The following is a 13,535-nucleotide window of genomic DNA, read 5'->3' on the forward strand; positions in this document are numbered from 1 at the left end:
TTTCCTGCTGTGTACAGTCCCCACCTGTACAGCAGGAAACAAAAAAGCAGGACACAAAGGTTTTGTTGTTAACATCCAAGGTTGTTGAGAACCCCAGTGTCCCCCCCTTGCCAAGTGGGAGCCCCAATCACTGCTCCAAAAGTTGACACACCCCTGCCTCTGTGCCCATGAGCCCTGGTCCCCGTGACATGCAGCAAGGGCACAGCAGTGGCATTGAAGTGTTACCGCTTTCAGGAGGAACTGTGTGCTTATCAAAACCATCACAAATTATTTTAAATGTGTCTTTGACTGCACTCCCCCAACATTGCAGCATTCACTGTACGTGTGTGTTTTAGCCTATGTAGCTCAGATTTTAAACAGGATAGCACAATCTAGCACAAGTAAGTACAACTCTAAGAACACGGGCTGCTTATCCATGGAGCTAATGCTCTTTACAAGGGTTGGGGTTTTTACCATTACCAGCAAAGAGCTGAGGAGACCAGCATGCTGAGAGGTTTTGTAGGACTGTCCTGTTACATGGATTTGGCTCCAGGTGTTCTCAGAGACTGCTGAAGTCACAGTCTAACGTCCCTATCCTTTAATCCAAATATAGGAGTCTCTTTATCTCCTGAAAAGTATTTGCTTATGCTATTGCTCATTCTGATTTTCAAGCAAAGATCACAGAGCATCCCATCATTGAATACATAATAGGAAAATAATAATGGGTGCTGTCAAATTTCTGGAGTAATCTCTGCAAATGCAATCACACATTTTAGAAAATAGACATATCAAATAATTCAGAGGTAACTCTGCAATCTTTTGGTGGGGGAGAGGAGGAGGATTTAGTTTACACAAATAAGGTGTCAGGGACTCCTGAACACAGCCTCTGCAATGTGCTGTGATGACTGTTGCTATTCCTGAGATGAGAATGATGTCCTTGGGCTGCTGCCCTGTTGTTGGCCCAGGCTGACCTCATCCAGCAGCTCAAACACAGCACAGAAGGGACTGGCAGTCTGACAGCCCAACAGGGAGCAGCTCTGAGCCAGCTGATTTGGGCTGTTCTACACCAGCAAACCTCATACTACTGTCCCTGTTCTCCACACAGGCACACTGTTTGCACCTGTCTGCATCTCCTACGTAAATGTCCCTAAAAAGTATAATTTTTTTTTACATTTTTGAGATATTTAAATTTTACCGATGAGGCATACATAATAATTTTAGGTGATTAAGAAAAACACCACTTTGGAGTTTTAAATAGGGCTGTCAAAAATCATAGGATTATGGATAGACCTTTGAGTGGTCTAATATTATCTTTCTAGACTGAAAATATTCTAAAAAATATAGATAGGTACACTATTAAAAATTTATGTTTCCTGATGACATTTAAATCAGGAATATCTGTCTAATTCTGTGGAATTTTCCTAGAGTGCAATGAGTAAAACATCCTGCAATAACTGAACAGCACTGCCCGCATTTCTTATCTGTCTTGTACCAAATCACAACAGAATGGCAAATAAGAACTATTTGGTGACAGAATTGAATTTGTTACTGACTGTCACCATCACACCCGTGGAGAATTTTGGGACAGAGTGGAGGCTTGTTCAGCTGTTGAGGTTGGAAAGATCATTGCAATTAGCATGCATTAGATTGCGTGCACTGAAGGGACCCTGCTCGTCCATGGTGATGAAGTCAGAGCTAATAAATAGGTTTTTTTTAAAAAGCACAGGTTCACAAAAAAAGAAAAAAGCTAGATTTCAAAAAGAGGAGAAATTCATCTTGATAACAAAATTGCCCCTTTCCATGAGGAAGTATCTTGATTTAGTGAATAGACTTTCTCAGTCTATTTCTCAGCTTTTCTGTTTCCCTAAGTCTGAAAGGAAGAAAATTTTGTAGATCTTTCCTCTATGTAACACATAAACATAACAGACTATGAGTGAAATACCATATCGACACAAACTCATACAAAACTGCTTCTCAAGTTCAACAGAACAGAAAAAGTCAGCTTGTGCTCCTTCCAGCTGTGTGTTTTTTACAATGATAAGGACTCCTTGGGAAGTGACTGTTGTCAGAATATTTGATATGTTGGTGGAGGTTTCATGTGGCAATGCATCCCAGCTTTCCCAGAATGTTCCATAACCTTGGGCTGGGAAGATAACCCAAGTAATCAGTTGGAAGGCAGCCTCTGCACAGGGGATAGGAGGGCTATCAAGCACAACCAGTAGCATTTAAATGAGAAAGCAGCAGTCCCAGAGTCAAACCTGAGGCTGAACTGGTGTTTATGCACTTTGAATCAGGCTCAATTCCAGCCTCACTAATTAAAAACAACAAAAAAAGATCAACTCCTAGAGGGCTTGTTGCCTGCTGAAATGTGTTTCTCTCAAATTCAATCATAATGGAAGCACTTTGAATGACAAAATATAAAACTTAGCTTTGAACTTTCTTTTCTCCCCGTCTTTCTTACCTTCACATGAGTTTCCCCTCGGTTTTTAAGTGTCAATCAAATTGTTTTCCCAAAATTTTCAGGAATATCTTGTGTGAGATCTGAGTAGAAACATCTTCTCAGTTTTGCCTTGCTGGATGAAGAACCCTCTTTCAAAACATATTTGTATTACAGGGGTGGACAGTACCACTTCCTGCTGCTTGTGACAGCCAAGGCTGAAGATTCCAGTGACCTTCCCAGTTTTATGTTTCTTTCTTATTAAGACACAGGCTATCAGCAAATGAATCAAGAGCTTTTCAGCCATTTTTTTAGCTTTTCTTTTCTTGAAGATTAGGAGATGAATTAGTAATCTGAATCTTCACATTCAGGTCATTAGCATTTGCTGCTGTTTGAAGCTTACTTCTAGCCCAAGTATTCTGTTTGTTGTGCCTCTTCTTGTAAGATATTTGGTGCCCCTTGCTTTTTTCCTTCTTGACAGTCAGAACTGTTGTTAATAATTTAAGTATACGCAACTTTCTTTGAGCAGATTGATGTTACATTGTGGGGTTTTTTCACAACCCAACTTGTGTAGAATGTTTCAGCACAGGAAAAAAGATGGATGTTTCCTTAGAATTTTAACCAAGTTTGTTCTTTGTTTTTATGTATTAAAAACCCTTTATTTTGTAGGTGGTAAGCATAACCATAGTCATGACCTCTTCAGTGGCATCACACTTCATTTCTGGAAGCCCACAGTTTAAGCTGATCACACCTGGCAGAAATTCTTCATCTCAGGACTGCAAGTAAATATTTAAAAAAGGACTTTTCAAGTCCTTTTTCTTAAGACAATGATGTTTTTCCCATTTCCATGCCAGTAGTCTTTACAGCCATACTCTTTACTTGCAGAACAAATTTTAAGTTATGTAAAGATTACCAGAAAGATCTGAGCTGTTCTTTTTTCTGTGATACAAAAAATAATATGCAACATGGGCAAAGCACAAATCTGATTATGTCTGTTTAAGTATCTTCTAGTTTTAAGAATACTTAAGAAAATAGGTATTATGCATACTTGTGTATGTGCATAATAATTCAAGTAGAGAAGGACTTCTGGAGGTAACCTGAACTAGCCACTTGAAAGCAAATCCAAATGATGCTAGATTTTTCAGGGCAGTGTCTGCCTAATTTCTGAATATCTCTAGGGATGGAAATCTCACAACCTTTCTGTGTTCCCATCCTGGTGCTTGACCACCCTCATGAAGAGACTTTCCTTGTAACGTCATACCAAGATGTCCCATGTTGCAACCCCTGTTTGTGGACTCTTGCCCTTTCATGGTGCACATCTGAGAAGAATCTGGCTCCATCTTCTCTGCACCCTCCTGCCAGATAATTGTAGGCAGCACATAGACCCCAGAAGGCTCCTCTAGGGTTTCTGCTGTGTAGGAATCTGGCAGTACGGAAAAGAGGTGTTTTATTATTTTTGCTTTGTTTATTTATTTAAAAATTCAATGAATTCTATCAGAGGTTTAGTCAGTACCTTTAAAACTCCCTAATTGGCTTAATGGGTGTATTTCTTTTATTCCCTTCAGTGTAGCAGTCCAAAGTGCAATTTGCCCTAGAGATAAGCTGATTATAAATCCCTGACAGAAATCAGTCAAACTGCATGGCACCTCTCTGCCTCTGGAAAATTAATTCTCTTGGTTTTTTGGGGATTTTTTTGGGTCTTTGGTTTATTTTTGGGTTTGTTTTTTTATTTTGGTGTTTTTTAAGGGTTTTAAGTTTCCATCCTAAATGGGGGATGTTAAAATAGCAAATCCATCCTGAACATTTTCAGTTTTCAATGTTCAAGATACCAAATCTTCTACAGTAGGATAAAAAACAAATTGCTAATCTAGACTGCTCCATTTTTTTCTGCATGGTCTGCAATTAATGTGATTATTTTAGAGAATGAAAAAAGATTTTTCTCTTTTTTTCCCTCCTTCAAGAAAGTGCAATGCAATCTACTAGTGGTGAACTTGACCAAGAGCATGACAGTTACCCAATTTAACAAGGGGATTTATATATTCTTCTTATGTGTTAAGAGCACTCTTGCAAAATTGCTTGGCTTGCTTCATGATTACAGCTCTCTTACAATCTCAATTGCTGCTACGCTAACCCCATAATTTTTAAAATATACCAAAGGCAAGATCATTTGTGTATTCCCAGAGTTTATCAACTGTCAAGAAAAAGCTGTTCAGAGACTTAAGCCGCTACTGGCTTGTGATATGAGGAATCATTCCTCTTCTTCACCCAGGAGACCAAGAAGATGGTGCAGAAAGATGCCAGGTCAGCAGGACCAAGAAGTTGCTGCAGGCCTTCAGTGCTCATATTAAGAGGCCAGTCAGCCACTCCAGGCATGGAGTATCTCTCCCTCCCTTTTTCTGTTTCCTCATTTCTTACCTGAAACCAAATTTTTCCAGAGCAGCCTCAGCAGTTAAAACGTTTTAGATTGGGTCTCTGTTCAAGTACAAATAATCTTTGCCCATTGCTAGTTGAACCTCTCTCTCTATTAGGCAACTTCTCTAATATCAGACAAAGGCTTTTGCACCTCAAGACACGAGGAACAGCCCCTCCATTGGACTGGGCTATCAGGTATATCCCCATTCCACAGTCACAGCTGGTGCTCCCCAGCAGGAGGGATACAATTCCTGAGGGAAGACAGAGCAAGGAAGTTGGCTGGGGAGAACTGGAAGGAGGGATGGCATTGTGGTACCAAAATGCCACCCAACATCTCCAAAAGGATTTAAATATGGTCTTGATTAAAGGGGTTTGCAGGAGTGATCTCTGCCTCAAATATAAAGCAGAATACACCTCTTGTTAGACTTATTCCAGCCTCTGGATTCAGAAATTTAATTAGAGAAAGAAAATTATAAGCCATTTTACAGCCAAAGGAAAATGCACAGTCTTCAGACAGGTTTTCTGGCTTCCATTTCACCCATGAAGAGGTATTTTCTTCATTGACTAAACATGGCTTTAATCTTGGAGCAACATAGCAAAACCTGAATATGCTCTCTGGATGTTGAGCACTTCCATGCTGCAAACACAGCAGCCTTGTGGAACAGCAATATGTGCAATGGCTCGAGTCAAACCAAGGAAATCCTCTTGACTTTCATTTGTTGGTGACTTTAATAATGTCAACAGCATCTCTAGCTTTTCTAACCTGAAATAACTGCTCTATGACACTAGTCTCTCATGGCATTCTCATCTACTGTAGTTATTAATGCCCATTTCAAAAGAAGCCCTTGTCAAAAGAGGTTTGGGAGATATTATTATCTTCCTTTTTATCAGAATGCTTCTGATGTTTGCACAACATATTATTGAGGCATGTTTTTTGTAAATTACCTTGTCCAGGACTGTTATTAAGAAAGGATTTTTGTTTGATGAATGAACAAGACATGAATCTAAACACTTCTATATCAAAACAATCTGAAGATGATGAATAAAACTAAAGAAAGTTCAGCTGGAGTGAGATTCAAAAATCCATCAGCTATCTCTCTAATCTAATAACTATTTTTAAAGGCTTCACAGACGGCTTCACTGGCTCAATCAATCTCTCTATCTATGATATATTTTAAGGCCTTCTTTTTCTTTTTAAATTTTCATCCTGACTTCTGTACCGTAGTTTTGATTTTTTGTCCAGTCCACAGTGGATCTAAAGAAGAGATTAGTGCTTTACTTTTTTACGTTAGTCTTTTTATGTCCTCAAGGCTATGTTCATCTTTTCCTGCAGTCGGCTTTTCCTGGATTTAGCAACTTGATTCATTCAGTCGTTTTGCCTGACTACATCCTTTATGCCAACTCGTTTGTGTGTCTCTCTTGAAGCACTGTGCCCAGGAGTGGGCATGGCCCAGTGGGAAGATGCAGCAGAGGCACGTGAGCCTGGTGTTGATCCCAGAGTGGTGGGGGCTGTTGCTCCCATGGTCGGGTGATTCCATGAGGTTCTGGGGTACTTTGCACGTGTGCTGCCTGTGAGGGTTGATGTTTGGAAGGCTGGTCCGACCAAGAGAGATTACACTCACTGCACTGCAGCCCTGCACTTCTCCTTGTTGGACAGCATGTTGCTTTTTTTTCCCAGTACACGTTTCCAATTCATGAAGATAATTTTGAATTCCAATCCTGGCCTCTGCAAAGGCCTTTATCACAGTGGGCATCCCATTAATAACCATGGAAGTTTTCATTCTGCAAGTTAACACAGACTGAGAGAGGCTGCAGTGATTTAAGTTTCCTATTGTTACAACTCCTTAATCCTCAGGAATGAGATCTTTTTCCTTTTAGTCAGAATGTCAGCTCCCACAAATAGATTAATAGAAATTTTGGCTTTATTTCTTTGTCTACGGCCCTTCCAGAGTTACCTCTATTTTCAGTGTTTGCATTTTTAAGTTATCTTTGCAGTCTGGTTTAATGTCTGGAGTCTAACATTGCTTAATTGTTAGGTATTGCTTTTAAATTGGCAGAAGGGATTTAATCTGACCATTTGTACTGTGCTGTTGTCCTTCTAACACAGCCTCTGATGCTCCATAGCTATTTCTTCTGTGGGAAACATAAGAAGGTTTGAGTGTCAGATCTTTCTTCTGTTCCTATCAATATCAGTTTAATACAGGAATATAATTCCTTTTAAGAAAATGCTCTTCTGATTTTATACCAAAGAAAACGGGAACAAGTCTAGTCCCTTAGTTTTCTTCATGTGAGCAATATGTTTTCTGAAATGGAAAAACCAAAACAAACCCCGAGGAGAAATCATTGATTTCAAGGACAAAAATGATGTGAAATCTTAGCTTATGATTTTATTGTCTTCCAAAAAGATATTTCCTTCCAATTCCTGTGCTAAGAAAAGCATCCCCATAAAAACAGTTTCACCACATTTCTCTCACACATTTTTAAGGAAATTTGTTTCCAATAAATTAAAGAGATTTGCAGGTAACACAAAAAGACAATTTTTTTTTTTTTTTAATCTAAAGGCCAAGTATCTAGCCCACATGGGTTGTCTCATCTAGGTCACTCTATACTCAGTGGAGACAAATCATCCCAAGGTAGGTGAGATGAGTGGTGACTCATCTCTGAGACACTGCTATGACCTAGACAATACTAAGACAATTTAGAACAGTTGTGTCTCTTTGGAACTTCAAAGTTAGGTGAGATGACATTATGTTGGTGAAAATCATCATGCTGGGAAAAGTGAAATCCTCTCTACACAGCCTTCATTGTTTGCTTAAACTATCTCTAGGCTCAGGCACAGAGTGCAACATCAAATTGCCCCTCATCAGGTCTTGCTTTCCCTGCGTGACCCTGTGATCCACAAGGTAGTGTGGGTCCCTACCTGGAGCAAAGCTGAGGCTGGTTCCCAGGAGAGGCTGCTCTGGGGGGCAATGGGAGGGACAAGGAGGGACAATGACTGCTGGCCAGGAGTGGGGCTATGTCCTGAGAAGGCACTGAGGCTAATTATAAAGCAGGAAGTTCCATGTCCCTGCTCCATTCATTTCATTGCACCTTCCCTCCCCACTCTCATAGTGAACTATTTTCTTTGAAAGCAGAAGGAGCTCTGGTTTCTGCTCACCATAGTGGCTTACAAATGCCTTTAATGAGTGTTCTCCCTGGTTTTTGCTCTTCTATCAGCCTAATCATGTAGGTGGGTATTACTGACAGCATCTCTCCCCCAGCCTGCTGAGTCCAAGTCTGTAGGGCCAGCACCTGGCACCCCTCCTCAGCTGCAGCCCTCACCTGCATCCTCCATCTTCCCCTAACTCCCATGTTGTGGATTTGCTGTTTTGAATGGAAAGATCCCAAACTACTGCATTGACAATTGCTAGGATATAAAGATTGGATGTGCACGTACCAAACAACCAAACGTGGACACACACATACGGTGTTGATCCTGCAGCCAGAGCATCCCGATGCTTTGAGAGCACGAACAGCTTTCTTACCTTGTTTTCTTTATACACACACCACTAGGGGACGTTTTGTCATCACGTTTCAGTCGCTACACAAGTATACTTTTCTTTAGTGGGTCACGCTTCCTTTTCAGTCTTGGTGCACATCTAGATCATGGAATGGATGGCTGAATTTCATTAGGGCTCGTGAATGACCCAGACTCACTGAAGTTGGGGAAGAGAGAAGTATTTATTTCCTCCATTTCTCCAAAGGAGCCCATCTATCAACATTCCCTATGAAGTGAGGCAGCTGGTTATTTCACAGCTTGCTGGAGCAGCACAAGAAAGCTGAGAGCTGCCTCTCATTTTAGCACTAAGTGCAGAATACAGACACTGCTAGTTGTTTTGTGAAGGGAGAAGTAATATACAGCCCCTGCAAACCAAACTGGAAAGAACATCACTAGCAGTGATGCATGTTAAGTATTTTCTGAAAAAAACCAAGAATGTCTTTTAGACTAAATAGTTTAAATCAATTGGCAAAACTCAAATTTGACTCCTGTTTTCCATTCTCATCTCATTTGTCTGAGGATAAGTGGCTGTCCATCCACCCACCAATATGCTTTTTTCCCTTCTTTCCATTGCAGACAGAGCAGCTGGTGACTCTTTGGATTCTCTTTATTGTCACAATTTCTGGAAATGCCATTGTGCTCTTCTCTACCTGGAGGAGGAAGCGGAAATCTCGAATGACCTACTTTGTTACTCAGCTGGCAATCACAGGTAGTGTATGGGAGGGGAAAGGGCACCTGACCTGCACAGGAATCACTGTTAAAATGACAAATAAGAAAATGTGACTTGAGGGGTGAAGAATCTAGTTGCCACCTAATGTCCAGTTGCAGTTTGCCATAAAGCAAATGGATGGCTACTTATCTTAGGGCTCAGTCTGACTCTGATCTAAAAAGATGTTGCTAGATGTAGTAGTATGCAGCAGCTGCAACTCATTGGTGTCACTAAATCTTATATTCCAGTCTGAGTTTGCATCTACATTTCCCAGAAGCTGTCTCCAGTTGTTGTCATGGAACTGCTTAAATTAAACTAGTTTAAGATTAATCTCTTGTGTTTTTCTACTAAAACTACTCCATCAATTATTGTCCTGCGGTGAAGAGTGAAAATAACTTCATGTTGTCCAGTTTAATGAAGGGAAATATAACAATATAAAGGTGGAGAACAATGCATTAAGGTGGTTTTTTTAATGGACAAAAGGATGCTGATCCAAGGACTTTGTAGTTTTTAAACAGAGTGTGAAATGTACAGGAGCCTGGTTTGTAAAATGTCAGTCTCAGCAAGAAGGAAAGGAAATGAGCATAAGCAGCACATTGTTTATCTGTGGTCTTGAATGGACTACATTTGTGGGGGTTTAAGTTTCCCAAGGGAAAATATGTGCTGTTTCTCTAACAGTGTCCTGCTACTAATCCCTGCTTACAAGACATCTGTGTTGTACTGTTTGTGTATATAGGATATGTTTATATGCTTCTATTGGTTTTTTTTTCTTCCCCTAAGCTATGGTAGGAATTATAGCACTTTTTCACTAAAGAACCATTTAATATATGATTTTCCAACAATACTGCTTCCTCCTTTGCTGTCTGTTGTACCTGTGTTTAAACTGGAAAAACAAAGCACTACGCTGCCCAATTTCCACCATGCATTTTTGTAAATAAATGAACTCCATGGTCTCAGCCATGTCTGCTCAGGAGCATGTTCAGTTTGAAGAACTACTCTTAGCTGAAACAGACCAGGGTGTGCAAATTGATGCAAAGAGGCAGGCCTGTAACAGGTGATGGAAGAATCCTTGTAAGGTGAGGAGGTGAGGGTTTGCAGTGACTTCTTTTCTGAAGTGCTGACAGCTGTTTTCCTATTTGCCTGAGTCATCTGTAATAAATAGTTTTACTTCTTATCTCAGTTGTGACCTTTATTGCCACTTCCTTCATGAGGCAGCAGTATTATCCATCAGGTAAGGCAGGTCAATACAGCCTCACCCCACAGCTTGGAAGCATCAATCACAGATCAAGCATTGCAGTGTTCACAGGAGTTTCAAAATAAACACTGCTCAAAGAGCTCCCCATCCCAGATGAATGGAATGTACTCAGGCAGCCAAGCAGAAGTACAGGCAAAGAAAGAAGAGCAGAGGAAGCCCCAGACGGACATCATCCATTTCATACTTACTGTCAGGTGTACTGGGAGGAGTCTACTGCTGTTTCTGTGCTGGAAAAGTGTCCGAGGGGGAATTTTTCCATTTTATACCCATAGGAAAGAGGACTTTTTCTATTAGAATGGAGGTCCATGAAGAACTATTCACTAGGGGTTTAAGTACTGTCAGCATGAAGGGAGAGGAAGGCATTGCAAATGCAATTTTGAGGGAGCTGAAAGAATCAGTGACAGTGGCAAAGTCAACAAAGCAAATACACCATTAGATGTGGGCAGCAAATAGTGCTATACAGCTGATGCTATAATTTGACTGAGATTTGTGTGTTCCACTTGCTGATTCTTCTGACTTCCCCTTCCCTAAAATTATCCTTGACTTTTAAAATTGCCTGAGTTCAACAGTCTATTCCATTTCATATTACAAAAATTCACATAGAAAACTCACTTGACATTCACATCTGCAACGTTAAAAGAAGTAACTTCAGCTCTAACAACAAGGCTCCTTTCAAGCAATGTCGATTTCTTTTTTGTGATGCAGGAGTCAGAACTCTAATTTATCTTCCCGCACCAAGACTGCTTGTCAGTATTTTGGCACAAGGAAATGACTTAATTCCTGAAATGGAGCCATTTCACTTTCTTATCTTTAAAAATATTATTAAGAACAAAGCAAGCTGGCAACAGCCATCATCCTTTCACAACAAGTTATGAGGTAGACGCAGAACATTATGAAAACACCGACTTGTCACATTGCTTTGACATGCCAAGCATATTTAAATCCTTCCAACTAGGGCCTAATCTCCTGGCAAACAGTTTCTGCTTAGTCAATATTACTACTTTCATCTATTTTGAGGTCCTTAAAATATTTATTATTTCTGCCCAGTAGCAGAAAGAAGAATAATGGATATAGTTTTATCAATGCAGACATGTCAAAGCCATTTAAAAACTTTTTGTCTATTGATCTGTGGCTCAACAACTGTGAGATACCCTCAATTCTCACATTTAGCCACTGATGTAGTACCAAAAATGAAATTAAAATTCAGCCTTTGTGTTAGAATAAACAAGGTATTCAAAGCAAAATTGTGCATAATACATGAATAAGAAGTGAGTGCTGTTGTTCTTCTTGATTGGTTGCCAAGCCAGATGCAGATGAGAAATAACTAACTGATTGAGGCTTCTTTCAACACTGACAGAATTCAGTGGTTCAACCCACTCCACAAATCTAGAGAATATTCTTACTGATCCTTTACTACATCATAATTCAACATGGTGCTCAGGGCTGTGGGGATCTGTAGGAATGTGAGTAATCCCTTCAACTTCAGAATGCTTAAGGATGTTGCTGAAGCCTGGATTCACAATATTTTACATTAAATATACACTTATACAATGCTTGTGTCAGTACCACATTTAAGTCTATGTCTAACTCTCAGTTCATGCATAAATCTCTTTGAAATTATCTGGGAATTAAGAACTAGGAAATCAGCTAAGAGTTAACAGCTGAGCTGAACAATAGTACTAATCACTCAGCATCAGCTAATTTAATGAAGAGGAATATTGCCATATTTGGCTTGTGTTCAGTTTTCAGTTTGCCTTTGGGCATATTCCTCTTCTGTAAAAATGTTGTTCTTAGAAACAAGTTTGTCTGTGCAGATGGAAACTAAAGCTAGGTTTCCTACAGATTTCTATCTCCAAGGTAATTTAGTTTCTCAGAAAGAGCAAGCTCTGAAGATTACCCTGTGAGGAGGGTATTTCTAAGCACTTTTCCCCAAACACTTTTCTTCTGAGCTCAGCACAAGTTATGCTCATGGCATAGCTATCTCTCTTGGCAGGAAATCTCTTACATCTTCCCCTACCCGATGCCATTTCACATAACTTCAGTGTCTTACTGTATTTAAGATGTTTGCCTCCGACTGAAATCACCAAGTGGTTCAAGATCAAAGACTGGGATGAGTTCGAAGGCGCTGTATAAAGCTGGAAGTATTGAAGTGAAATATTGTTGTTTTCAGGAAACATGGTTTGTCCACACATTTGTATCTGAACAGGTCAATTTACCCAGCTCTACCAAATGAAGGCCTTCTTAAGTTTACTCTCAAAATGTAAAAGCAGTGGACACGAGGCATATATCAAACTATTTGAGTAGTAGTGGATAAGAAATATAATTTATGGGCCAAAGAGCTAGTACTTTGTAACAGCAAGAACTGCTATTTTTTGACCAATTCCAAAACCAATCAAGCAATACATTGAAAAAGTCTATATTTAAATGAAAAGAAATGAATTGAAGAGAACAAATGAAATGAAAGAATTTTTCTTCTCATTATTTTCCATTCAACTTTAACTACCACTGACAGAGGAATGTATTTAAGTTCCTTTTATTGACGAGAAGTAGGTAGCTTATTTAAATCTTTTTCTCCAACATTACCATCCAGAAATTTGGAACTTGAAATGTCACGACCTTTAGCTCAGTGTGCTTCTATTCCACCATTTAACAGAAATCAGTAATTTAGGAACAGTGTTACATTTTGTCCATTGTTAGGGGTAGAACTACATGTAGGCACTTAACTGCATGCCAAATTTTAAGCTACATTCTGAGAGTCTTGTTTGGAAATATGTGCTCACATATGTATTGCTTTGGCTGTAATGAAGAGAGAAAATAGAAAGAACATCACATAACTTTTATGGTAGCTTACATATAAAGAGGAAAACAAAAGATTTTCTGTAAGCATATGCAGCTGTACAGTCCATATTATGGTATAAATACCAAATCCTAAGGGATGACTTGAGAATTACATTAAAAAGGCAAGGAGGTAATTTAAAAAGTGATATAAAGATATTTGTATCATTACCTTCCTCGGTTGCTCCCAGAAAGTTGAAGGCCTTGGTCCTCACCAGCTGCACTCATTTTGTTCAGAGTTTGGTAAAAAGCCAATACACTGAGAACCTGCTACAAGAGGGCAACACAAGCATATAGGTGGAAATGGACCCTGCTAAAGCAAAGAGTGCTGCTTTATTCCTGTGCTGCTTCTGCCCAGAGAGAGCATGAC

The 13,535-nt window shown here is 39.7% G+C and overlaps 1 protein-coding gene across 1 annotated transcript in view; it reads left to right on the plus strand.

Annotated features, from left to right (window-relative positions):
• The window catches only part of NPSR1 (neuropeptide S receptor 1), a 93,703-nt gene that overhangs the window by 39,686 nt on the left and 40,482 nt on the right, over positions 1-13,535 (plus strand). The window contains exon 3 of the mRNA XM_058030025.1: positions 8,943-9,075. Coding sequence (XP_057886008.1) covers positions 8,943-9,075 — 133 coding nt within the window. The remainder of the gene's footprint in view (positions 1-8,942; positions 9,076-13,535) is intronic.

Source organism: Melospiza georgiana, chromosome 1, assembly GCF_028018845.1.
Source record: "Melospiza georgiana isolate bMelGeo1 chromosome 1, bMelGeo1.pri, whole genome shotgun sequence".
Lineage (NCBI taxonomy): Eukaryota > Metazoa > Chordata > Aves > Passeriformes > Passerellidae > Melospiza > Melospiza georgiana.